General features: G+C 40.3%; 1 protein-coding gene across 1 annotated transcript; it reads left to right on the top strand.

Moving 5' to 3' along the window:
- The first annotated feature begins 179 nt into the window (after positions 1–179).
- HACD2 (3-hydroxyacyl-CoA dehydratase 2) lies at positions 180–21026 on the top strand. Its single transcript, XM_063400870.1, has 7 exons — positions 180–381; positions 6263–6380; positions 6669–6687; positions 9356–9444; positions 15404–15525; positions 16210–16388; positions 17026–21026. The coding sequence occupies exons 1-7, from the start codon at positions 251–253 to the stop codon at positions 17106–17108; spliced, it is 741 nt and encodes a 246-aa protein (XP_063256940.1). The 5' UTR covers positions 180–250; the 3' UTR covers positions 17109–21026.
- The last annotated feature ends 5808 nt before the right edge of the window (positions 21027–26834 follow it).

Raw genomic sequence — 26834 nt, 5'->3', positions numbered from 1 at the left:
AGCGGAGCTGTCCCCACCGAGCTGTCCCCGCCCCGCAGAGCGGAGCTGTCCCCGCCGAGCTGTCCCCGCCCCGCCGAGCGGAGCTGTCCCCACCGGAGCTGTCCCCACCGAGCTGTCCCCGCCCCGCAGAGCGGAGCAGTCCCCGCCGAGCTGTCCCCGCCCGCCCGAGCGGCGCCGTCCCCGCCCGGCGCGGGAAGTCCCGCCCCGCGCCCGCCGAGCGCCGGAGCGGGCGGGGCGCGCCAGCCGCGAGATGGCGGCGGCCGGGAGCGGCGGGAGCCGGGCGGACAACGGCTACGGCGGGCAGCAGGCGCGGCGCAGGAAGGGCCCGGGCGCGCTGGCCACGGGCTACCTCGTTATCTACAACGTGGTGATGACGGCGGGGTAAGGACCGGGCCGGGCCGCGCCGCCTGCGGGGCTCCCCGGCCGGGGCCGCCGCCGGGGCGCGGGGCTGCGCTCGGCCGGGCTGCGGCCGCGGGTGGGTCCGGTGGCTCCTGCAGGGCAGGGCAGGGCGGCTGCCCCGCGCCGCAGGGAGCGGGCCCGGGCCGGGAGCAGCGGCCTCTCCGCCGCCGTGCCCGCGCTCCCGTCCGCGCCGAGCCCGTGCGGCTGCAGCGCCCGGGTGCGGGGTCCGGGCGCGGGCTGTGCCCCCCGTGCCGCCGGTGGCCCTGCCTCGCACTCTGGATCACGGTAGAGCTCACACTCCTCGTGCTGGGCAGGGGCTCCTGCACGTCCGTGCTCCGCCGCCTTCCCGCTGTCCCGGCTCTCCCGAGGCGCTGTGACCAAATCCCGGCTCTCCCGGTGCCCGGGGGTCCCCGAGCCTGCCCCTGTGGGGCCGTGCCCGGCCTGTGCCAGGCCTCAGCAGCTCCGGGGTGAGCCCCCAGCGCTGCCCGGCCCGGCCCGCAGCGCGGCCTCTCTGCCATGCCCCTTCCCCAGCGAGTCCTGCGCGGCAGCTCAAGCGCGTGTTCCCTGGGAATTGTAATTCCTGGCCGTGTCTTGTAATTGACACGTTCATTTACTCTGCAGCGATTTTTACATCCGGGTGGCTGTAGCTTCCTTTCATCACCATGTCTGTGGTGTAGATTCCAGCAGTTTTCACTTGAGATGTGACCCTAAACACAGGGAATTTGTCCACAGCAGTAGTTAAAGGCAAAGGTCTTGAACCCTGCAAGATTTCTCCATAAACCCTTCAGCTGCTCTCCAGTTTGAGGCTGTAAGCTGCTTTTGGTCCGTGTGAGCTCCTGGAGCAGCTTGGTGCTCTGCCCCTGCCCTGCGTGGCAGAATGCGGACTGGGCCCAGCTGGTGCTTGCTCAGGTGTTCTTAGGTACAAAAATAAAAACAGCGACTACTGGAGCCTCTCAAGAGAAGAGAGACTTTTTTTCTTTTTTTAAATTAATTGTGGCTGTGACGTCTCGTTGGAATCCAGATAAAAATAAAACCATCTTTCTAAAGATTGAGGATATTTGGGTGGGAGGAGAAAATAGCCTTTAGAATGGATCCCAAATGAGCCTGTTTTCTGGTAGATAAACCCTGGCGGGTGAGGAGTTGAGCAAACAGAGTAGTGTCATGTTTGGGGAGGAGGTTAGTGTGGAATTAATATAAATACAGTTCACTACAGTAAGGCAGTTGGACATGAAGATTCTTGTCTTTGCTGGTGTCAGCTGGTGCTATTTCAGCTTCCAAGATATTCACACTTGTGTGGATCAAAGGTGGGAGAGCGCAGTTCTTGTGAGGTGCTTGGTACACCCGTTACCCAACAGCTGTGTTACTGTGCAATGTTACTGAGCAGGTTTGGGGCTCCGTGGGATATGTGCAGGGTATTTCACTCAGAGGGCAGGGATAATTACCCACCAGTTTGGTTTAAGTAATCAGAAATAATTACATGAGTAACACAACACATTGCAGGCAGTCAGGGCTTTTCAGTTTTGTGTAGTGTCCCTGCACAGTGTTAAAAAGTTCACCTCTGAAATCTCCTTGAAGAAATAAAGGCATTTCCCTGCTTATTTTGCTGCTCATGTGCAATTCACTTGTGTGTTTATAAAAGCTATAAAAAACCTGAGAGAGAAGCTGTGGTGTAAATGGAAAGTTTTCTTTGTGGTCATGAACTTTTTATCATGGCATGCAAGCTCCTGAGCGTGGGAAATTTCGATTTCTTCAGAAGAACAGATTAAAAAAAGTCTTGAGTGCTGGAAACTCAGAAATAAATAACACAAAGTTGCATTTAACTTTCTGTTGTCATGTAAATCTTGATCACAGTGTTATCCATTGTCTTGATTTACACCAAGCCTCTTAGAAAATTCCACTCTTGGGTTGATGTGATTTATGGTGCTTTAACATGAGCTGTTTTTTCTGGACAGGGTTGTGATTAGATGATTTCTGCAGTTTGGGGAGTTACCATGTGAGTTCTGTGATTACAGTCATATCTCTGTGTTATCTCTCACTTTTCTTTTGGGGTAGGTCACTGAGGGCTCCCATTGATAATTTCTCTTCTAATGGATGAGGAGTTTACGCTTCCTCTGGACACTGCTGAAATTCCACAACATACAAAATTGAGCTTAGGAAAAAAGCTCAGTTTGTTTCTTATTATTGTGAAGCCTTTTAAAAAGGTAGTTTTTCTGGAGTTGGTTGACAGAAGGTCAGTTGTTCAGATGACAAGATCAAAAGATTCATAGACAGCTGGTGGCAGTGATTATTTACTGACCCCATGTCAATCAGAGTGCTCAGACCTAGTTTCTCCGACTGCACTGCCTTGGAAAGAGAATTTTGAGAAGAAAAAACCAAAAAATTCAAGGTGCCCAGATGATGAAGTGATGCTCTAACAGCACATGTGATTTTTTTGAAGTGGTTTGGTTTACAGAGGCTTATAAACTGAAGCACACAACATTGATGTGCAGTAAATAGGTACTAAAGTAAATGTTTTAAAACCATAGTTGCCTTAACTATTAACTTTATTTAAAATGGATCGTCACAGTTGAAAAAATCTCAGCATAGCTTCTGTATTTACTTTGCATTTATCTTGACTTAGCTAAAGAAAACACAACTTACTCCAAAAATAATAGATCTTGTTTCTAGTTTTATGCTGTAGTGCACGTAGTGTGTGGGTTCCCACATAAAAAAGCATACAATGGTTTTTACAAGAGCAAAACAGTAGAAAAAGCATGTGTACCTGTGAGTCCCTGGCTGGAGCTGCATGCACTTGCCATGTGGTTCATGTTTTGGGTGTGTGTTTGGTTAGTTTTTTTTCAGAAACAGGATACAACAGGGGATAACCAGTCGTGCAGTTGGTTCTCAGCTGTACTTGCTCAGGTTTTATTGGCCATGGTTTAAAGCATTAAGCTGCAGAAAGCTCTGCATCTTGCTTCTCTTGTGTTCAGGCAGACTCTTTTCCCATCACAGTGGGAAGCTGTGTAGTCGTGCCTGACCTGATCATGGGAAGCTCATTCTGGAGGCATAAATGCAGCGTAGAAATTATTTTTCTTAAAAACTCTGTTTGACCAAAATCACTGAATAGTGCTGGGTGGGGAGAGGGCATGCTGTTAGAGCTAAGTGTAAATGTTAGATAAGCTGCTTTAAAAGGTGATTATGTTCCTTATTTTTAGTCAAGTGCTGTAGCTGACTAGTACTTCTGGGTCTAAGTAGCTGGTGGTGGTATAAACAATGAATTTAAAAAGGATTTCACTCAACAAGGTCGATGGTAATGTAATAGCTTTTGAATTTGCAAGAGTTGGTGTTAATCAGTGTTGAGCAAAGAGTGTTCCGGGTTATGAGTTTCATTGTCCGTGTCTTCAGTGAGTGCTTGTTGAGAGTCAAAGTACACTTCTCCCTTTCAGGTGCACTCACTGCATAGCTCTGCTGTATTCTCTTGCATAAATGTTACAGAACCTCAGTAAACTTTGCACAAGAAAATGCCTTTTTATGACCTGTGAGAGACTCAAGGGAGTTAGCCTAAGGACCTGAGCACAAAGCTTGTCTATCAAGTCTGACTAAATAAAATTTAAAAAACTCAGCGTGTGCAGTATTTATTTTTTGTATTCTGGATGAATCAAAGGACGGTAATCATCCAGTTTGGAGTTTACAGTAATTTAATGAAATGTAGCTCCAGCTGGGCTGTCAGGTGTATCAGTGTGTAGGTCAGAGAAATGAGCTTTCCTGAGACAGTCGTGCCTTTTGCTGCCCTTCTAAACTTCTTGCAAGTTCCATTTTCAGCTGACATTCCTTGGTTTCACCTTCTCCTGTTCCATTTTGTCTAGACTTCGAGGGTGAAAAACTATTTAAGAATCACAGAGGCAGGACAGAGGTACTAAAAGCTTCAGCACAAATCAGGTTCAGCTTTTAATTTCGTATGGATTAATGCTCTGATGTGTATCAAATGCTTTTTGAGGGATAGTAAATGGAATGGAAAGTACAGTGTTGCTGGAGTCAGTGATCTGGCACGAGGGTGGAGATGAGCAAGAGGCTGGAGCTGCTCTGGGAGCCGTGGGATTTGCTGGGTTCAGGTGAGAAGGGTTTGCAGGCACAGCAAGAACTGGCATCTTGTGCAACTGGAGGAATTGCTCAATTCAGCAGTTTCTCAACAAACATGGAAGATCAGGAAAAACAGAGAAACTTGGCAGGTAAGAAGAGCACAGTGTCAACCCGCTCTGATTTCCTGTTCTAAAGAAGAAGCAGTTGGTGTTGCAGGGGAGAAGCACAAATACTGTAGTGCTTACTGGCTGATTCTACACTGAAGTCTAAATACAAAATTAATCTTATGTATTCTTTGTAAACAGCAGTTATTTGGCAAATGTTTGTCCTTTGGTTTCACAAGCTGGGCTTTACTGAAATAACTTGTTCACTCTGAAAAAAGAGAGGGCTTGTTTCTCTTTCCCATTTATCTTCCCCGCTCCCCCTGCTTTTCTTTGGTGCACATCTACCAGAAGTTAAGGCAGAAATTAATTAGCGTTCTTTCAGTTCTGCTAACAGATTTTGTTACAAACACAAACTTGGATGCCAGAGTTACTTATTGTTGAAAAATCTGAACTTCTCTGTTTGTTTCAAACAATTATTACATTTGCGATAAAACATGCACATACTTTGCAATATCCAAGCTAATGTGGTACTTACAAGACTCTAATGTGCTGTTAATAAAGGGAATTTCTTCATCATCCCTGTTACAAAACCACAGCAACACACATTTATCCAAAGGGTAAAAACTATTGGGTAGTCAGTGGGCTTGCTACATGTCTACACACTGAGGTGAGTGGTTAGCAGAGACACTTGGTGATTTACAGGAGTGGTTTGGAGGGAGATGGAGGTGAAATTGGGTGGCATTCAGAGTAGCTGAGTGTAAGACAGCCAAGATGAGCCTGAGTGAAAAGTTTGGGAGCCCCTGGTAAGGATTCTTCTTGACCAACCCCCCCCTTCTCCCCATGTTTGCCAAAAGCAATTGGAAACTGGAGTTAACTATAGATGCTGCTTTTAAATAGGAAGTGTTTGACCAGCGTTGACCACTCCCTTGGGGTTGTGGCTTGGCGTAGGCTTGGCTGAAGAATTCTCATGTGGGCAAGCGCCAGCTCTGCACAGCTGTGTAGTTAGTGAAAGCTTCGTCAGCCAGGATGAACATTTTTAGGTTTGTTTAAATTACCTGAAGGAGAATGAGCAGGGTTAACAGGTCACATTGTTCACATACAGCTGCAGTTAAATGGGCACTGCTTACATAGGCTCAGATGTATTTGTTGGTTAAAAAGGAAAACTGGGATGGGAATGGCCATGCTGCCTTCAGGGCTTCAGGAGGCTCAGTTTCCTTGCAGTTACTTATCTATAACTATTTCTCATGCAATATATGCTACCAACTAAACTGGATGATCCCTCCTAAAGTCTAAGGGTTTACTTGGAACTGAAATGTTAAAATCAATGCATTCTGAGTCTTCTTTATGTCATACTGCTATAAATTGGTAAGAGGTCTCTTGACTAGCTGTCAGGGGTTTTCTGCTTAAACTAAACAAAATGCCAATCTGCCATGAATACATTCCATAACTAAATTAAATAGAGCTCGCTGAAAAATAATCAGAGACATGGGAGATACTGGTACCATGTTGGTGCTGAAAAATGCTTAAAAGTGCATCATCCTTCACTTGGATAAATTTGTAGAAGTATTTAACATCTCTAGTGTTACGGAGTTATTGTATTTCAGGACAGTTCTGCCTGTTGCTTTTTTAATTATCAAAAGAGGGGTTAAAGATTTCTTATTTGTGCTTTGCTTAATGTCTCCTTTTTTTTTCCCTTTCAGGTGGCTTGTTATTGCAGTTGGTCTAGTTCGGGCATATCTGGCTAAAGGCAGCTACCACAGCCTTTACTATTCAATAGAAAAGCCCCTGAAATTCTTCCAAACTGGAGCTTTGCTTGAGGTGGGTGTAGTCCTGTTCCCTGGTGTTACTAATATTTGCATGGATGTGTTGTATTTCTTACATTTACTTTAATTCTACTGAACAGCTCACACAAAAGCTGGATTTTCCTTTTAACAAGTCATAAGGGAGTTTTACTCTCTGCTATTTAGCTTGGGCAGCAGAGCTAAATATTAATCTTAATCATTGAAATGCAAATACTGAATCTTAAGCTCTTGTAACAGAACTAAATGTGTGTCTGAATTGCTTCATTTGAAATGTTAGTGATTTGAATTTTTCTTTTTATTCTAGATTCTGCACTGTGCACTTGGTAAGCTTGCAAATTTTCAGTTTATTATTTTTATAGAAGACTGCACTTTTAGCAATATATTAGCAAGAAAATTGTTACGGTCTGTGATTGCCGAATTTAATTCTTGCATAACGTACTAATTTTTGTTTGAAATACACCCCAGTTTTTTACTCCCTAATTTGAGAAGTCAGAAAACAATAAAGCAGTGCTCAGCCCTATCTGAATGTTCACTAGCCACTCTTTAAAGAGTGAGATGACATTGAGGTTCCTAGAGCTGTGACTACAAACTTGCTGTTATTCATTATTGTCCAGACAGCCCCGTACTGGAGGGGTGTTGGATTGTGGGTTCCTAGGGAGTTCTGTGGGTGTTTTAATAACCGAGTGAGATGTGGGGAGAACTGGTGCTAGGAATGTGTCAGCAGAGGGCAGTCTGGTTCTGTCGCTGATGAAGTAGTTCTGACCCTCCTGAATCATCCAGTTACTCTGAAAATGTCTTAAAATGCAGTTGATAAACTGTGCACAGATCATCCCAAGAAATGAACAGTCTTAAACACCTCAAATTAATGTAAAGGCTTCTCAGAGTAAACTCTGGGTGTCATCTATTTGCCTCTGCTGCCAAGGCAGTCCTTCCAACGCTGTTTAATTTTCCTAAATCTCAATTACTGTTTTTTACCAGAATAAACCATACTTTTTTTAAAAAAAATCAAAAATTAATATTGAAATGTGCCATTTTCATGTCTTATTTAACACGTGGCAAGAAGGAAAAGTTAAATCTTGAGGCACTGGAGGGAAAACCTTGCAGATCAAATGCTGGTTTTACCATCCTAAATCCATGATGCTCTGCTATTTTCTTAACCTAAACTGGTGTGCAGACACTAGTGTTTACTAGTACTAAACCTAAGAATGTAAAAAATGTAATTGGATTATCACTTCCTCACAACTGGGGGTCTGTGTCCATCAAATCAGTGAGTAGCAGAAGGGATTCCTGTGTTTCACCTTCCAGGCTGATGCAGAACAGCAAATAAGATCATTATACAGCCTGCCTGTGTGCAAAACTGATCATTCTGGCTCAGCTGATTTGAGGTGTGGATCCATTTAGCCCATATTATCCTTAGTAGCACAATTTAATTTTAGAGAGAGCCATTAGGGGAAAGTGGCAACCTTTTATGCCGTTATTATTCTATCTTTTTGCTTTCCCTAACAAAGCTCTTTTGCAAAAGACTGGTTTTCATATAACTGGCTGTGGATTATATTTTTTTCTGTTAATGGAAGTGTTTGTCAGCTAAATAAAGCGATGCACAGCTGGATGCACTGCTGCTGTCTGCTGCAGTCCTACTGACTGCAGCAAAAGTTTCTGTGCAAGGAGAAACAGGAAATTTGCAGATTCCTTTGCCCCTGCTGAACTAATTGCTCTAACTAGAGCTGTAATTCTCTGTCAGTAGAGGAGCTTATGTGTGACAGATGGCTGTGTGTATCAGCATAACTTTTCTCTCCACATCTTTTCAGTAGATTCTGAAATGTTAGCATCTGTGAGGCAAGTCCTTCAAAATACAAAGATTGATAGGGGAGTGTCTGTGTGAGCATGGTTGAGAACAGGACTTTGACATACGGCAAAGATTTAAAAAGTGCAGAGCTCTGCCTGGAAAGGAGGTGACATGTAGCCCAGAGACCAAGACAGTGTGATAAAACTGAAGAGAACTATGTAGGATTTTCCTTTTCCCTGTGAAAGAAGCCAAACAAATCAATGAAAATAATTCAACTGAAACTTGCTTTTGACTTTTCTTATTCTTTCTTCCTATTTCATTTTCCTTTTTGGTCTCTACATCTTTCTGAGGCTGTCCTGTTGCTTGTGATGTGCTTTCAGCACAAGCACTTCTTACTGTATCTTAGAAGCTACACCTGCTCTTTATCATTTAGCTGTTGGAAGAAAATAAAACTTTGTGATGCAAAGTTTAGAAATTTTGTGTAATCTTTCAGTCTGAAAGTATTCCTGCTCTGTCAGACCTGGCTGTGTAGGGTCCTTCTACTGGCAGGTCAGTTGGCACCTCAGATCTTGCTGGAAGAACCAAAATCTTCGAGTTGCTTCTGTAGCTGCCAGTGCATCAGCTGTTACCTGGGTTTGTTTGTTGTGGGGTTGGTTTTTTTAGTTGGTTGGCTGGTTTGGGGGGTTTTGAGTTGTATTTCCAGGAAGGAAATACAAACTTTGCATCTATCAAAATATGGGCTAGATCTGTGTTTCTGAAAAATACTTACAATTTTTGGTGGTTGTTTTTTTGGGATATACAGTGCAAAATGTACTTATTATTTTTACATTTTAAATCACAGTAATGAAGAGTATCTTGGGTATTTTAATCAAACAGGATGCATTTGCAAGGCTCTATCACAGAAGCTGTTTGATTGAAATTATCTTATTGAGCTGTTCTGTGTATTAAGGAATGTGCTGTGATTGCAACAAGATCAATTACATTTGTTTGCATTTTGATGCAGAAAGCCTTGTCAGGGAGTTGCACTGCATTACACTGTATAAACAACTGAAAGACTGATTTCATATCTTCAAATTAAAAAAAAAATTAAATGCTTTTCTTCTAGAAATTTCAAATAACTGGACTTTGATTTAGTTGTGTTTTATTTCCCCACCCCTACCTCCCACCCTGTCAGGAATATTTACTAATTGCAAAATATCTTCCAGGCATTGTTCCCTCCTCTGTTGTTCTGACTGCTTTCCAAGTGATGTCAAGGGTTTTCCTGACGTGGGCAGTAACACATAGTGTAAAAGAGGTAAGTCAAGCTACAAATTGATAGAAAACTATTGATCCATGCTGAATAGCAAGTATTCATTGCTGTTTTATTGTCCTTAAAATGTCTTCTGTTTCTGTCCCAGCATGGGAAATTGTTCATATGAATTTCTGTGGATCAAAAGAAATAAAAATAGATCTGATGTCATCCTTTGTTGACAGTCAAACGGAGCGAGGTCTGATTCTCTCCCTGTAAGACATCTAGCTCCTGGATAGGTCCTGCACTCCTTACTGGCAGTTAAACACCTCCCAGTGTGTGATACAGAACACAGAATTTGGTACAGCCTTTAGTGGTCATCTCATTGGGGGCATAATTAAAAGCAAAACCTCGTTGCCCTCCTGCATCTGCAATTCACTGTCTGTGGCATCTGAAACTGCCCCTGAATTGTTTGTGCACAACAGTGGCTCCATGCTCTCCATTGTCACTCTCCAAGATAATCTTTCTTCATTCAATTTTCTTCTGTTCAAACATAGGTGACTTTTTGGGGCTGTGTGTTTTTTCTCACTGCTCACCACACCAAACAGTGCTGTACTTTATGCAGATCTCTTTAGAATCTTTTGGAAGGCATGTTTTTTGAAGATTTTTCCTGACAGCTGTTTTAAAATGTAGACATACTTTAATTGGTACAGGTTGTGGTGACTGACTCCTGTCATCTGAATCCTTGTAGCAGCCCAAATATGCTGCATCTCTGCTGTAATTTAGCCAACTCATCTTACTGGTTTTCTTCCTTTAAAGAAAGAAATTGGTCTTAATATCAGTGTCAGCATGGGTGCCTGAAATAAGTGACAGTCAGTTTATGCATAAGATTATTTGTGACTTGACATGGAGGATGTCTTAAGGAACTTGTCTTATTACAAAGTCTTGAGGGAAGCTGCTTTCTGCTCCTTCCTGCAAACCTGTTATCAGAGCATCCATGCACATGTAGAGTAACATAAGTCACTGTAGTTCCTGGCAATTAACAGTCCTTTCTGGTATTGTGATGCTTGTTCATGTGAAGCTTTAGTTTCAGGCTACTTGAAGGGGAGGAATATTATTTTTCTCAATAAACATAAAACCTGTTTTCTAATGGACTTCACTGTTAATTCACCAGAAATACGTACTAGGTTTTGAACAAAAAAAATGCAAGCCGTAATCTCAAGACATTAGATTTTATATATATGTATAAAATACTTTAAAATAAATACTCTTGGAGTTTTGCTTGTTATCTATAGGATGTTGGGACATCTGGTGCTTCATAAAGAACAGTGATAATCTGTTTTTATGAAATGTCTTCTGGTTTTGAAGTAACCCAAATATTAAAGGTTAGATTGGATGGATTATTCCATGTGTTGTCCATTAGACATCAAAGAAAATCCTATAATATGATTGTGGGTTAGGTTTTTTTGAAGCTTATGCCCACATTCTCACCAGAGAAAACCAGCAAAACGAGAGCAATGAGTTTAGCCAAATATTTGACTTTTAACAAGGATTCTTCCAACAATATTCCATGCAGAATTTTTTTCCCCACACTTGTGTGGTCTTCTGGTTAGAGTCTTGCAAGAGACTGTATTATGTGTTACTTTTATAATGTCTTGGAAAGCAGATATAAGAATGGTGAGGGTGAGGAACCCTGTGTTGAGTTTCTGACCTGTGACTTGAGCAAATAAATCAAAAAAGAGGCTGTATTTTGACCCCTCCCCACAACCAGGGAGCGTGCAGGCTCACCTGGGGAGTACTGCAAGTGTCACAAGTGTTCTGCTTTCTCTGAAGGGCTGTCTGCACAAGTGAGCTCCATGCTGAAGGCCAGGATTAAGTTCTCAGCTTTATGGAACTTGTAAGCGCTGCAGTTGCATGATGAGGTTCTTGTAAAACGAAATGCAGTTTTCCTCTTTAACTTTTTGAGTGAGACTTGTTCAGTTTCTTGCTTTTCCAGACTGTTTTTATATATAATACAGCTAAAAGAAGAAATGTGTATTGCATCCCTCCTTCTGTCAGGATACACTTCCAGAGATGTGATGTGATTTGAAGCATGCTCCTTGCCACTAACTTGTTTGTGCTTTTTGTTGACTTCAGTGCTGATGTATTGTTAAGCTCAATATGAAATTATTCACAATAAATGTTAAAGCATGGCAAATGTTAAAGCACTGCACACTGAGATTCTCCTTACCTGCACTGTAGGAGCAGCTGTTGGTGCTGTGGAGGAGGGCCTGGCACGTCATCAGGCCATTATGTCAGAAAGGAGCCAGTTCAGTGGATTTTACTGTTTCCCTGCAAAGGAGGGTGGAGAACGAGCAGCCTGGTATGAAGGGCTGGGAGGATGTAGGCAGAGGAGAACAGAAAGTGCCTTTCAGTTCAAAAGATGTCTTTTTGAATTTGTGTGAGCAATGAGATCATCTGCTTACATCATCATGGCAGGCCTTCATGGACTTCCATTATGATAGATAATGCTGCACCCAGTTCTGATGGGTAATTAAAAATGGTGTCAGCAGGCAGTTTTTGCTTATCCCATTGGGCTCAGACACAGATAAGTTGCAAATAAGTGTAATAAATATTTAGAGGAACTTTTGTAGAACACACAGGCAAGAGATGCTGTGAAAACAACATACATAGCATGCAGAGCTGGTAATTGGGACTCTAGTATCTGCAATTGGGAATTGGTATCTTAATCAATAGTAAAGCATATTTACTTAAAAGAGGGAAGAACATCTTATGATATTTATGACTCAGTTGTAGTAAAAGGTCCATGCTGGAAGGGTCAGAACTCAGAATGGCTGAGTACAGTTGAAAAACCTGACTCATCACTACTTTACATCTGTGTAAAATTAGAGCAATACCATACAACACAATAATCTGTCGGGCCATTTGTGCCTACTGTGAAACTTTTTTTTTTCCCCTTAATTTTATGTTTTATTTTTTAATTACTGTACCAGAGAACCAACTCTTTGGAGAGAGACGTGCTGTTCCAATATTTTCCATCATTACACTTGCATAGTGCTGCTGGTTTTGCTCTTGTGCATTGGATTGCTTAATTATGTGTTTAGCTGAAATTTTCTGCAAATTTGTGAAACTGTTGCTCTTAACGTAGAAAAATTTCCCTTTCCAGTCTTAAGGAGAACGTTAAAAACCTCTCAGGCTTTATTTTGTCAACTCCCAGTTCTCATCTTTGCATCTTGAAAGACAGTGGTTTCTTTTATATTTTAGCAAACATTGTCTGCTATGTAAGAAAAGCTAAAATATATTCATGACTCTCCTTGATGATATGTTGGCTTGAAAACACATGCCAAAAAAATTTTGCGTATTGTTTGATTGACCCCTATTAAGAGAGCTGGACAAATAAGGTGTAAATAAAGTGTAAAATGTCTTTTGACCTGTGTCTAAGACTTCCTTGAAAGACTGGCATAAAAAAAGTAGTGGAAGAAGAATCGAATTCTCAGGGAGCATTTTCCTTAGTGGTTTATTAAAGATCTGCTGTGTATCTGCCCTCTCCAGCCTGGAGGAGGAATGATGCAAATGCATCATTACCACTAGCTAAAAGAATAAGATTCCTGAGAAACTGTTTTGCAAATCAGTTCCCAGGGGTTTTCTAATGTACATCTCAGTCATCTTTATCTGAAGTAGTGAAAAACTGCCAGTGCTCAAAGAGATGTTCCAACAGGGACAGACTGGTGACAGCTATGTGAGTGTGCAAGAATCAGACTTTATGATGGTAACCACCACTTTCCAGGCTTCTTTCTTCCTTAAATAGGGACACAAGCTATGGAGGCACAATCAGGGATTCTTTAAGTGACCTAACAGGGTTGTGTGTTTCATAATGATTGTGAGCTGTTGGAATAACTTAAAATACGAAGGAGCAGAGGGAGACCAGACCTAGAAGGCAGTGTTAGAGATGTTGTGATAGAACTGGACTGTAACTGCTGTAATTTTCTACTTCCATGTGTGTGATTCATGATTCACTGTTAGCGTCCCAGTTCCTTGTCCTTGCTCATATCCTTGGATGCTACTTCAAGCTACAAATTTTGGGGGCTTGGGTTTACTGATTTCAATAGCTAGGGAAATAAGTGGGATTTAAAGCACAGGTTAAAGCCTGTGACTCACAGGTTTAGGTGAACTCATCACTGAGCTGTGACTCCCGATTTGACCAGAAGATGCAGCTCTGGAGTGCTTGTCAAGCACTTTCCTCTTTTGGAACAACATCTGGGAAGTGCTGCTCACTTTTCCGTGTTGAGAGCTAAGTCTTGCTTATAAAGCAGACCTCAAACAGGATTAGGGTCCTGCAGCAATGTGTAAAAATAGATTTGGTCTCTTCTCTGAAAGTCTTCAAATAATTTTTGGATTTTGCTCTTTTATGATGATGTAAGGGAGATTAATATATAAAAAAATTATCAGAGTGTGGAAAAAGAACAAGATGCATTTGCTGCTAAATGCAGTGAAAGTGACCTGAAATGTTACACACAGCAGAATATAGATTTACAGCACAATACAGATTATTACAGCTCTGCATTCCAGAATAGCTCAAGATTGCTGTATAAATTTTTCTGGGTTTTGCAGTCTAACAAAACTTTTTCTGAGTAATTCCTGTGGGAAAAAAAAAATCCCCTTTTTTACCCAAAAGTATATGATCAGTCCCCTTCTATTAAAAAGTTTCCTATTGTCCATATATATATGTTCTTGTTCCTTTTTTTTTCCCTGTTGGTTTGTACTTTTTCCAAGATGAATAGAGTGCACCACCCACATCTCCTGACTTCCTTTTCCCCTTTTTCAATAGCTGGAGGAAAACAGAAAATATGGGCCCCTGTGGTTGAGCTCTTTTCGTTCCCACGGTCCATGAGTTTGGGCTCAAGGTGCTCATAGAGCTGGGAATTCTGTTGAAAAGGGGAGGGAGGGAGAGAGGGAGAAGGCTGCATAAAAATCATGTCTGCTCCCTCAACAGTTTGTACTGTGGGTAAGTGACCCCCATATATACTTGATCCATCTGGAACTTCAACCTCATAATGATGCTCCATAATCTAGTAAATACAACTTTCCATTTTAAAGTACATGCTTTTGAGGATTGACATTATAAATATCACCGATAAAGGCAGTTTATTACACAATATTTTGAGCTTAAAGAGACCCACAAGAATCACTGAGTCCAGCTCCTAAGTGAATGGCCCATGCAGGGATGAAACCCACAACCTTGGCATTATTAGCACCCTGCTCAGACCAACTGGGCTGTTGTCAGGGATAAAATGTGGAGGGAGTTACAGCTGCTTCACTGATGTGTGACTGACAAACGCTCCAAGACGTGTAAAGGGGTGAAACATGATACTGCCTGGAGTGTAACATCAGAGGAACTATGCTGGTGGCAGTAAGCAGAAAATGGAGCAAGGAACAGTGAATCGGGTACCCACCAAGCTTGCCTGAGGTGAGACAATCTGAGCATGGTTCTTCCCCCAGCCTGAGGTCTGCTGTTACCTGTTCTGCTGCTGCTCTAAAGTAGGACCAAGTTTCTGACCACAGAAAGGAAAACTTCTGCTCAGAGTGCTTCTGCTCAGAAGTACCATGAACTAGTATCAGAATATTCAGTGTAAACCAGGTATCAAGTGTTAGACTAGTTTTTCTGCACTAGGAGACAATTGTAGGACTGAAATAGAAGCGGGTGCTCCACAGGAATGTGAAGAGTTAAGAATTTTACTCAGAATTTCTGGGGTTTTGTCTACCAATTTACTTTGCACAGAATATGAGAGCTTAAGTTACCTGACCATGAAGCAGAGCTATTCTTAAGCAACTAGAAAAATACAGAGCATGTTAAGAGGAGTTTTTTACTGTTGTTACTAATGTTGCTTTTAAGCTCATTCTTGGAGTCTGTTCTCTAAAATGATGCAGTAAAGCAACCCACAGGAATTGATTTCTGTGGGGTTTTCTTGGGTCTGGTGAGCTAATGCTCAAGTTCATTCAAAGCTTTTTTTTTTCATTCTCACAGGTACAAACTGAAGACAGTGTCCTCTTGTTTGTAGTGGCCTGGACAATCACCGAGATAATCCGTTACTCTTTTTACACGTTTAGCTTGTTAAACCATCTCCCTTATCTCATCAAATGGGCCAGGTCGGTAGCATAATAAAAATTACAGCCTTAAAGCACTGATCTGACAGGGATATTTATCTTGTAAAGTAGTTGCAGTACAAAAAATTAGATTCTGCCTTCAGGTAATTGCCCTGTTTGTGAACATGACTGCCTAGCTTCTTTCCAGCAGATTTTTCAGGTTACAAAAATCTATTGCATTGCAAGCTGAAAGAGTTGTTTGTCTGAAGTCAGTTCCATTTACAAAATAATTGTTTGTCAGAAAGTGATATCTAACAGTAAGGGATGACAGTAAGTAAACTGACATTTAGCAGTAATTCTTATATCCAGTGGTTGTCCTTGAAATAATATTTAAGCTCATTGATTAACATCAACTATATTTGGCCCCGTTTTAAATAGTAAAAATATCTGAACTCTACCAAAGAATTCAGAAATCAAAATAATAAAGTATATGTGTGTGGAGAATAGTTTTAAAGATAGTTTTTAGATTCTCAGATAAAATCTTTAAATATTTCCAAACAATTGCTGATTTGAATACTTACCTTGCAATAATGTTCATACCTTGCCATGCTCTAATCAAATAAGATTTAAGTAAAATAAATACTGAGTGGAGAATTCAAAATTTGAATATCTGTAATATCATTTAACAAATATTTTGTCGGAGTTTGTCATAACTTTTTAATTCTTTCTGTGTATGTTTCATTCTAGGTACACCTTGTTTATAGTATTGTATCCAATGGGAGTCTCAGGCGAATTACTCACAATATATGCTGCATTACCCTTCGTCAGGCAGTCTGGCTTGTATTCCATTAGTTTACCTAACAAGTACAATTTTTCATTTGACTACTATACATTCCTGATCCTGGTCATGATCTCCTACATTCCAAGTAAGTATGAGTTTGTTAGGTTTCTTAGTATTAACAGCTGTACTGGGAAAGCAAACAATTGTGGGATTAACATACACAGAAGTAACCAATTTAGCCTGCTGATGACTTTGTTTAATTTTTGCATGGTTCATAAAGATTTAGTATCTCATGGAAATTTCAGCTTTTGCTGTTTGTATATGTATGTTTTCCATCCCCTACTTGGTTGTTCTGCAAACTTACTGTGTACCATATTCTTAGAAACAGGAAGAGAAAAAGCTCTGGATAGAGAGAGATAAAAGAGGCAGTGATGTGTATAAAATGTCTTAGAGTCTGAAAAAGTGACACTAGAATTAAAAAAAAATCAAACAAATATGGAAATTTCTCTTGAAGGACTTTTGCCGACCTGCAGTCTGTTTTCTTTGTACTGTGTGCATGCAGTTAAGGCAACTTTTGTCATCTGCCTCTACATTTAGAGTTAAATAAGGCATTTTGCATTTAATTAAAAATATGATTGCTCTAGCAATAAAATTAGTAGTACCTGAAGCAAAAAGGGGATAAGCACATCCTGTAGTAGGGAATTGGTGACCTTGACCATGTGACTGTGCATCTTGCAGGCCTCTCTTCACACTTCACTGACTTGAGTCTGTTTTCTCCTCAGTATTCCCTCAGCTGTATTTCCATATGCTGCATCAGAGGCGAAAAGTACTCTCCCACACTGAAGAACATAAAAAGTCAGAGTAATTCCAACTCTTTTTCAGAACTTTTCAAACATCAAAATGCTGCAGTTTTTCGATACCCAGCACATTTGTAAAGAGTATACCAAGATAAGTCAGAGGTAAAAGACCAATAATTTAGCAAGAATAACCAATAAATCTAATTTCAGTGAAATTCCAGGATGTCAAACATGAAAATAATTTTCAGCTTGCAGTGCTTCAGAAAACCTAAACTTTATATGGCTTGGCAGTTAACCTTTTCCTTAAATGATGTGCTAAATGGTTTTCATTTATTACTAAATGCCTGAAGGTTGCAGTATGAGTGATGAAGTTGTACCCACTAAATGCCTGAATTGGGATTATATTACTGATACCTCTTTTTTTAAGTGCTTGACTGCATGCCAGAAACTGTATGTATTGCCGTGAAAGCAAACAGTGTGCTCTGGAATACTTCAGGATAATGTCAGAGACTTCAGTGGAGAATGTAATCTGGGCAAAATGTTTGAATTTAGAAAGGTAGGTTGTGTATTTAAAAGGTGATGGGAACAAGAACAAGAAACCAATTACGGAAAATGAGGGGAATGTGTTTCTTTAGGAATTTAAACAGTACGGTGTCTGACCAGAGTGTGTTCTCTGAAGATCTTGTTTAAGCTGATCACTCCAATGCTAATATTAATTCAGAGGCTGTAATTCTTATCTGAAACATTAAAACTACCCCAAGTACTGCATCCCTGAATACTTTTTTACATATTAAAATAATACTGACTGTAATACTTCTAGTGGTATCAGTAGTGACTTTAAATGATATAAGGAGGTAGATCACCCAGAAACAGGTGCAGTTCTCCCTTTTTTACTATCAATTATCATCTCTAATTGTTGTCTGTGATACTCATCTTTCAGTGCTGAGAACTACTTGGTCTGCTGTGTTTGGGGGCCTTGTTCCTTAGCCTGACCTTTCTCAAGGGACTGAGGTTGTCACCCTGGCACATCCAAGCAGGCAGTTCCAGGCACTGAACTTCTGAACTGTTGCAAAGTCGTTACCTGCTCCTTGCAGAGCAGATTATCTCATGTGTTACATGCTGCCTTTGCAGAGTGGGCAAGCCACCCTCATCTGTTCTTTGGAAAGATTGGAAGACCACAAAAAGTTACTTTCTCCTAGGTGCTTTCTCTGGGTTCTCAGGCTTAACCTCCCTTTGGGAAGGTAGAAGGAAAATGAAGGAGCTGAGAAAGCCTTGTGATGAGGCAGAAAGCACTAGTGCTGTGTGAGCTGTGCCCCAAGTCTAGAAGAAACTTCCAATTGGGACTAAAAGGGTGGGGAATGAAAGGAACAAAAGGAGAAGGGAAATGAATGGGTATCCAAGCAGACAAGAAAGGAAACGTACCTTATGGCTTTGTTCTGTTTGGAACTGATGGCCAAATAGTCCTGTCTGCATCCAGTCAGAGTCACCAGACCAAGACCATGTGGGCTTCTCTGGCTTCCCTCTTTTACATGGTTTAGTGCATAAATGAGGTGTGACCCCTCCCGTGCTACCTGCAGTGCTGCCTCCTGCTGTGCCTGCCAGCACCTCCCCTGGTGTGTCCCAGTTGTGTTTGACACATCCCAGCTCTCCCTAAACACAGCTGGGAAGCACTGAGCACACAGACTCTCTGTTCTAGCAGTTGGGAAGAGCTGGATTTACACTTATTTAACTTTATGCTTGTCAGAGCTATATTAAAAAAAACTTGGCATTTTTCAGTAATTTTCTTTGGCTCCATCAAAGGAACTGAATTTTCCTAACTCTGACTGTATGGAGCCTTTCCTGTTCAACACAAACAGCTCTGTTATGAGCAGAGAGAGGACAAGAGACAATAATAATCTTTGCTTCTATGTTCAAATTTTGGAGCTAATTATTGACTGGATTAAAAAACTCAGGAGGTTGTAGCAAGTTGGAGGTTGGTCTTTTCTCCCACATTACAAGCAATAGGACTAGAGGATACTGCCTCGTGTTGTTCTAAGCAAGGTCTAGATGGGATATTAGGAAAAATTTCCTCATAGAAAGGATTCTCAAGCATTGGAACAAGCTGCCCAGGGAACTGATAGAGTCACCATCCCTGAAGGTATTTAAAAGAACTGAAGACATGGTGCTTAGGGACATGGTTTACTGGGATTTTGCAGTGTTAGGGTAATGGTTGGTCTTTCCCAACCCAAACAATTCTGTGATTCTATTACTGTGGCCATATACAACCTCAAAATTATTTTAGATTCAAAGATGCAACAATTCAATTCATTTCTGTATTAGGTTATGTGCTTTGTTGTAGTGATCTGAGAAATGTTATATTATTCCTAACTCATTGTTTGAAAGTGTAAACTTCCACCTCTGAACAAAACATCTCCTTTTGCTTATGCTTGCTATTAAAGAAGTTAATGTCAATATTTCTGAAGGATGTCATCTAAAAGATCTGATTTCCTGATGTACTTAGGTTACTGGATATTGTCAATGCTCAGCTCCTGAACTTTTCTTAATTTGATTTCTGTGCCCAAATAAAAGATTTGGTTTCAGATTTGTTGGTCCAATTTGGAGATAAAAAATGGCTGTGTAATACTCCTGCAAGAAACAAACTCCTGGCTCTGTTGATGAGAAAGACACAGTACAGATCTACAGCAGATAGCACTGGCACCATGGAAAAGCAAAGCAAGCTGCCAGTAGGGAGAAAGCTTCTACAACCAACACCTCTGCTGAATAGGCTTTATTATGGAATATTTACTTTATTGAAAATACCAATTTATGACACTAATGCAAATAAATATGGCCTTTTAAAAGAAAATGGAGTTACTTTTCCTTTCAAAAGAAAAAGAAGTTGCTTTCACAGTAGGAATTCTTACCAGCTGTGTTGATTTATAAATTATATTCTGAAGTCTGAACATGCAGTTACTACATACAGAAATTCAGCACTTCATCTTTTTCAAGTTTATCTTTGTGGAAATCACTGGAAGGGAATCTAAAGAGAACTGTAGTGTGATGCCCTAAAATTGTTTGGGTTGTTCCCTAAAACTGACTTTGCTGACACGTGGGGTTTCTCCTCATAAAAGGAGTTTCCCCTCATCTGTCACTGAAACTGTAGAGTGGTCTCCATGAAGTCTGTAATAGAAGCTTTGACTGGTACTGTGTCACAAAGGCAGAGGGGTTTATTTTCCCCACAGACTGTTTCCTTGGCTTGCATGTTCCCTAGCAGCATCTCTCCAAACCAGCAGGCCTCCCCTGCTTTGGTACTTTCTGTTGTGTGCACTGGTCCAGTTGACAGCACTTTATGTTCTACCATGCCAGCTCTGAGTTAGTCACTGCCCTCCAAAGACCAAGGTTTTCACCAGTGTGCAGTTCACAACTGGAATTGTAGAAATGTTTGTACTTGTAAATTACAGTAAGAATGCAGGTTACAGTGCAGGCAAATTGTAATTTTTCACAATGTGATATTTTTATCAAAGGTTTTTTTCCTTATCATTATGAAGGTTGGCATTTGTGTGGACCAATCTGCAGTGTCAATTTAAAACCTATCTTTCAGCTTAAAATTTTCATGAGTATACATCAAATCATATATTTTGATGTATATGTCAGTGAGACTTGGGTTGAAAACTATATACAGTCATTTTTGTATTTTTTTCTATGTTGTGAAGAATAAAATTGTAATTTTATAAGTCTTGATTAACTAAGATTATTATAAGTTAAATGTAATTTTTGTATATTTAGGAATCTGGTATTACTTGGAGCTCTGAAAGACTAAGCATAGATTTTTTATGCATGGTTGAAAGATATTTCAACTTGATAATGCAGTGAAATGGTTTGTATGCTAAAATACTAGTCCGTGTTGTTGCCTTGTGAAATTGATTCTGTGCTCTCTGCCTGGATTTGGCCTTCTCTGATAAGTGATACTAATTGCTATAATCCAAATAAAATAATTCTGAAGAAAATGTGTTGTACTGTTACTGTTTAAGGAACAAAAGCAGATATTTTACAAAGTGAGTTAGGGCTGTATTTTTATTCATTTGTGTACAATGTGTACCTTTTAATTTACAAGTTCTTTTAGCATATGTAACTCTGGTGCTCAGACAAAAGAAATAAGAAACTTCATACTGTTATTAATGCTCAGCTTTCCACATCCAGAAGAAGTGCTCATAACAACACCTTAACTATGTCAACACCCACAGCTTCTTGAAGGATACCTTCAATTGAGTGTGAGCTCTCTGTTCTCCTGCTGTTATCTGTTCTCTGGATGCTGATGGTTTCCTTCAAAAACAAAACTTGAGTATTATAAATATAGTGGAATGCTTAACTAACAGAACACTTCAGAGTTCATTTACTAAATATAATATGTCTGCTACCACGGCAACGGTGTTGGCATTTTTAACACTTCCTGAGAGAGATTTAAAAACTGCGTCTAGATGGCATTAATGCTGATAAATAACAAGTTATAATCCTCTAATAGGAGCAGAGTGGTAGCTGCAGAGTGAGTGCTATTATTCTGGGCATATGCTTGTCATAAGATTGCACAGCTACAGTGATTTTTTGTTGACTGAGGACGGGATGAAGTGGTGTTGTCATGCCCAGCATCAGCACGTGTCCTACGCATGACGGCTGTGGCTTAGCGCTGCTGTGTAATTAAAAACTCGGAAATGCTGCGCTGTGGAGAGGTGCCGAGCTCTGTTGGTGTCTCACAGTAACTATCACTGGCTATTTGTGTTATTTGTGTTTCCTCTCTCCATTTTGAAAACAGTGTGTGTGGAGACAATTTTAGTTCCCTAGGGTAACAGTAAAAAGTCTGAAAAGCATAAGGATTCTGTGGTTGTCAGCAAGTTAATGTCACAATAATGTGTAAGGTTCATCTTAAAGCATTGGCAGTTCTTGACATAAGTCTAGAGAGGATCTGTGCTGGGCTGCTGAATATAAAATAAAAAGGTGTGAATATTTGTGTGATTCAGTTTCATGTGATGTGAACTGAGCATTTCTACAGTTGGGAGTGATTGGTTCAAGCCACCCAACTGCCTAGAACTTCTATTTAATATCAAGTGGCTTTTAAATTCTGCTTCCTGTCTCCTAAACAAATGCTCTTCCACACTTGTCAGAAGACTTAAAGTAGTAAGATAATTAATAAAGCTTCTTATGTGGTTTCTGAAGGCTGCCTTTGAAGTAGTTGCAATTTCAAATGTGGATGAAAAATTTGTAACTCCTTTAATACTGTTGATCACTAATTTCCAGAATAATACTTCCCTTTACAAATGTGAAAGATCCTAAAGCCCTTCTTATGGCCTCACAAGTTAGTTTGGGCATTAGTGTTGTCAGAGGTTTGTTTTTCTCTTTGATGTGCTGACATTGATAATGTACTAATATTAAGTAAAGAGAAGTTACTGTCAGTATTATATCTTAATTTTTCAAATGGTTTAAGTAGATGTATGTTATTTCAATCTTTCTTTATGAAATCATAATTCACAATATATAGAAACATTTCCATTTCTAATTATCCTTGCACAAACTGTGCCACAGCTGCCTCTCTCTAGATTTAATTTATTCTGTGCAGTTTGCACATAGAAATTTTACGTTACTGGTACTAAATGAGGATGTTATTATTGGGAAATTCTTTGGTGTAAGTTTTTGCAGAGGCTTATTCAACTGAATTGTGAACAGTGAATTGCATTTTGTCCTGTTTTTGACTCCTGCTACTGACAGTCTGCACAGTCTTCTGTGAACTACCACTTGCAACAAGTGTACATGAAAAACTTCAGCACTGACATTTTCTAGTTTGAACACCTGAACTTGCAGAATTGTAGCTCCTGTGTAACTACATTCAGCCTCTTGGGCAAGACAGTGGACGAGTCTCATTCTACAGAGGAAATCTAAAGAATACATAGAAAGGGAGTTCAGGTATCTTCTTTAACATGAGCTGTAAGTTGATGGCTATGTAAAGATCAGAGCTTAGTTCTTTTCTGTGTGTAGCATGCCTGCAAAACCCATCAGTTGTGGAGAGTATATAGGAAGTGGAGGACCCTCCAATCAGCCTGACACTAGATGTCTTCTACGAAATCAGTTTACCATTTAAAGGGTTCTTTGGGTAAAGTACATCCTCTTAACTTACTGGATAAGAAAAGATAATGAGTGCTGGTCTTGTCTACTTAAGGACCGTCAATAAAATGATGAGACAGAAGAGGAGGGGTACTGGAGGTTACAGAGCTCTACCACAGTATTTCCCAAACAATATTTGGGCATTGATGAAACATGATGTTTTCTTCCTGTTCCCTTTGGAATCCAGTTGTTGTTGTTGTTCTTTGGGGCGAGGGTGGTGGTGTTTGGTTTTGGGAGGAATTTTTTGTTTGTTTTTATTAAGACAGAACAGCAGCACTTAATGGAGATGCTGCAATGTTTAGTCTAGTGTGCTGATGACATGAAGTTGGTTTGATTTTCCTCCAGGTGTTTATTACAAGACTATGAGGAATTGGATGCACTGACTTAGGTGCTTTGTTTTAGTCCTCCATTCCTGTGTATAAACTACTGCTGGGAAAGTTGCTGGTTTGAGAGTATCGAATGAGTTTCCTTACCCAGCTTTTTGGTGCAATTTAAATTAAGTCAACAAAGCACTTTGTTAGCAAACTGGAACAGTGGAAAAAGCTGTCTTGCATCAGCAAGAAAATGGATGTGAAATTGAAAGTCAGACATTGCTGGTTAGTTTACTTAGATTGGATACTGTTACTTATTAAATAGTTACATAGCCGATACTGTTAGAGCCCTTTAGCAGAAGCAAACTGCAGGCTGAAAGTTGTGAATTATTCTTCAAAAGGTATTGTCAAGTCAGACAATGTGTGGAAACCTGCTCTAGGCTTACAGGTGTGTTCAGACAAGGGACAGATGTAAGCACTCATGGGCTGCTGTGCTCCAGGTTCCTGGTGATGCATAGCTGCAGATGAGGCCTAAGCATACTGGATTTTGAAGAAATAAACTGACAGGGAGATGTAAAACTCCTACAGAAAGATGTAAAACTCCTGTTGGTGTGCTCTGAGCTTCATGCAGCTCCAGGGGACTCAGTACAGACATTTCAGTCCTGTTAATGGCTTTGCTGTGTTCACATTCTGTGTCAAGAACTGGAATCCTTGGCTGTTTTTTTCTTAATGTCAGGATTATGTGAAATCCCTGAAATGACCACCTGAATTACGTGCATTACAGTGAATTTCGTGATGCAATCCTCTTGTATTGCAAATGTGCAAATGCAGATCTGTATATCAGCTTTGCTTGGACTAAACAGCATGGGCGTGCAGGATATTTTATTTCTACATTTGGGGTAAAATATGGGTGCTGCTGTGAAAAAACTGATGAATGTGATTCAATAAGCACCATGTCTTGCTAGGCACCTTCTGTATCCCTAAAAAACCCCAGAAGTCAGTAATGAGTCAGATTGTTTTGGGTTGGGCTTTTTGTTTATTTTTTAAGTCACTGTGGTTTTGTGTTTTCGCTATTTTCTCACTTTTGGTTCTATTCCTTTTGAATCATCAGATTATTGTGAGAGGGGTGGTGTGCAGAGAATCTGTAATAACAGCTTGCTCAGTTTGGGTATTTCATGGCTCCAAGCTGGACTGTGTGATTGTCTCTTGGTGTCAGAGGGCTTTTTTGGACATTCTGATGTTCTGGGTTTAATGCTTCCATGGATCTTCTAGTGCATCAAGGCCATGAAGAGTGAAATGTGATACAGATGTTCTGAGGTCACTATCTAGTTGGTATTCCCCACTTGAAGTAAATAATGGAAAGAAAGAATGCTAATGTTTGTCTACTGCACCTGTTGTAATAATAATAAAGTAAAAAAATATTTTTATACAAATCATGAGACCACATGTGAAACTAGAATTTATGTGAACTTGTATATTGAAGAAGTTTGGAGCTGCCAGAGTAGCTCTCTGTTGACTCCCTCGTGGCTTCCAGAAGGTTCTTGAGGAGGTGACACCATCTGAGTGATTTTGTGCAGGCATTCTCTAAATCTTCCATGTGTTTACTTCCATTTAGGTATTACTTTAACCAGATAAATATATTTTGAAAAAAAGGCGTGGTTCAATTTAAATTTTTATTTAGATTTATTTTAGATTTTTATTAAGATACAATTGAAGGTAGTGAATGGAATTTTGCCCAACTACCCACCCACCCACCCACCCACCCACAAAGGAAAAAAAAAAAAAAAAACATTTATGATGGAGCAGGTAGAATTTGTGAAGGCTAGGCTCGACTGGAAGGTGCAGCATTAGACTTTCTGGATAAGAAATAGGAAGTTTCTCTGGTTTTCTACACAGTATTGTGATATTTGTGTTTGTTGATCTCTGAACAAAGCAAGTAAATATTCTCATTTTATATGGACTTCTATGCAAAGCACACTTGTATTGATTATGGTCATAATGTGTGCATAGCCGTGTTGGGACTGAAAAACCTGAGAATCTCCTCAGGTTTTTTTTTTACACTCACCCTTCAGAAAATGGCAGAGCTAAGTTGTGAAAGAAAAAGGCAACTCCTATCTATGTATAATTCATTAACAAAGACCGACTGCCTGAATGTTCCTGTAATAAATGCTAGGCATTTTAAAATGACTTTACAGCCACCCAGAATATGCAGTGTTTTGCTTTTGTGCATAACTTTTTGGGATGAGACAAACATTGTATCTAACTGCCTTTTGATATGAGGTTCCTGAATTAGAAACGAGAGCCAAGGCCTGAAGAAACTGTGTGTCAGAAGGAAAGCTGTAGATAAGCTGTCTGTATTATGGTCTGTATCCTTAATATTACAATATCCTGCTTGTTGCCTTTGTTCTGCTACTGTTCTTTGTGGTCCGGTAACATCATCAGCTAGAACTGGGCATTACAGATTTTTTACTGTCCATGGGCAATATTACATCTTTGTAATACCCTGTGTGTCCTCACTGTGTGAAGTACCCATTTAGCTGGTGCTACTCTTAGCTTCTAGGAGACTTTTTAGCTTCTTAACATCCTTGTTTTCACAAGTTACAGATTTTCTGCAGAATCTGTTCCAAATGCTCCTTTACCTCTCTTTAAATTCAACACCTCATATTTACCTACCTGTTTCTAAAGTTACAAACTTTTGGTTGAAGATTTGTTTTCCCCTGTAGGAAAAGGACAAAACTTTTTTCCCTTCTGGCTGAGGGGGGTTTTTTTGTTGATTTTGTTGTGGTTTTTTGTTTGTTTGTTTTGTTTTGTTTTTTAACACTCTAAAATTGATTAAGCATCAATTCTTATGACATTACAGAAAAGCAAAACTGTATTTTGTCAAACAAAATGACAGTGAAAAGAAACCTGAATGATACCCTAGAATTGAAACTACCATTTTCCTTGTACCTCTGTATATAAACTTTCTGGAGAAGGGGCTATGGCTTACTGTGACTGAGCCCTGCCTAGGATTCAGGCTTCCAGAGGCTATCGTGATGCAAAAGCTAAGGAAGACCTCATTTAGTTCCAGTGGTGAAACAAAAACCTTAAAATTACTTGGTCTGTTACCTGAAAAATGCTTGTTGATATCCAGAACTAAATGTAACAAGATGCAGATGTTGAATGTGCTTGGCTCTTATACATGCCTTCATAGTCATTTTCTGTGAAGCAAAATTCATTTTAGGGTCACCAATTAATTTTGTGGATCACCTTTCTCCTTTTACTTGGTTTTAGTGTGAAAAAGTGAGATCTTTTACTGCCGGCTTTGAGAGAAGAACTCCAAAATGGGACTTTGTGTACAAAACAAAAAGA

Source organism: Prinia subflava, chromosome 6 (genome assembly GCF_021018805.1).
Source record: "Prinia subflava isolate CZ2003 ecotype Zambia chromosome 6, Cam_Psub_1.2, whole genome shotgun sequence".
In the NCBI taxonomy this organism is placed as follows: Eukaryota; Metazoa; Chordata; class Aves; order Passeriformes; family Cisticolidae; genus Prinia; species Prinia subflava.
This window is presented reverse-complemented; position numbering and strand designations above follow the sequence as displayed.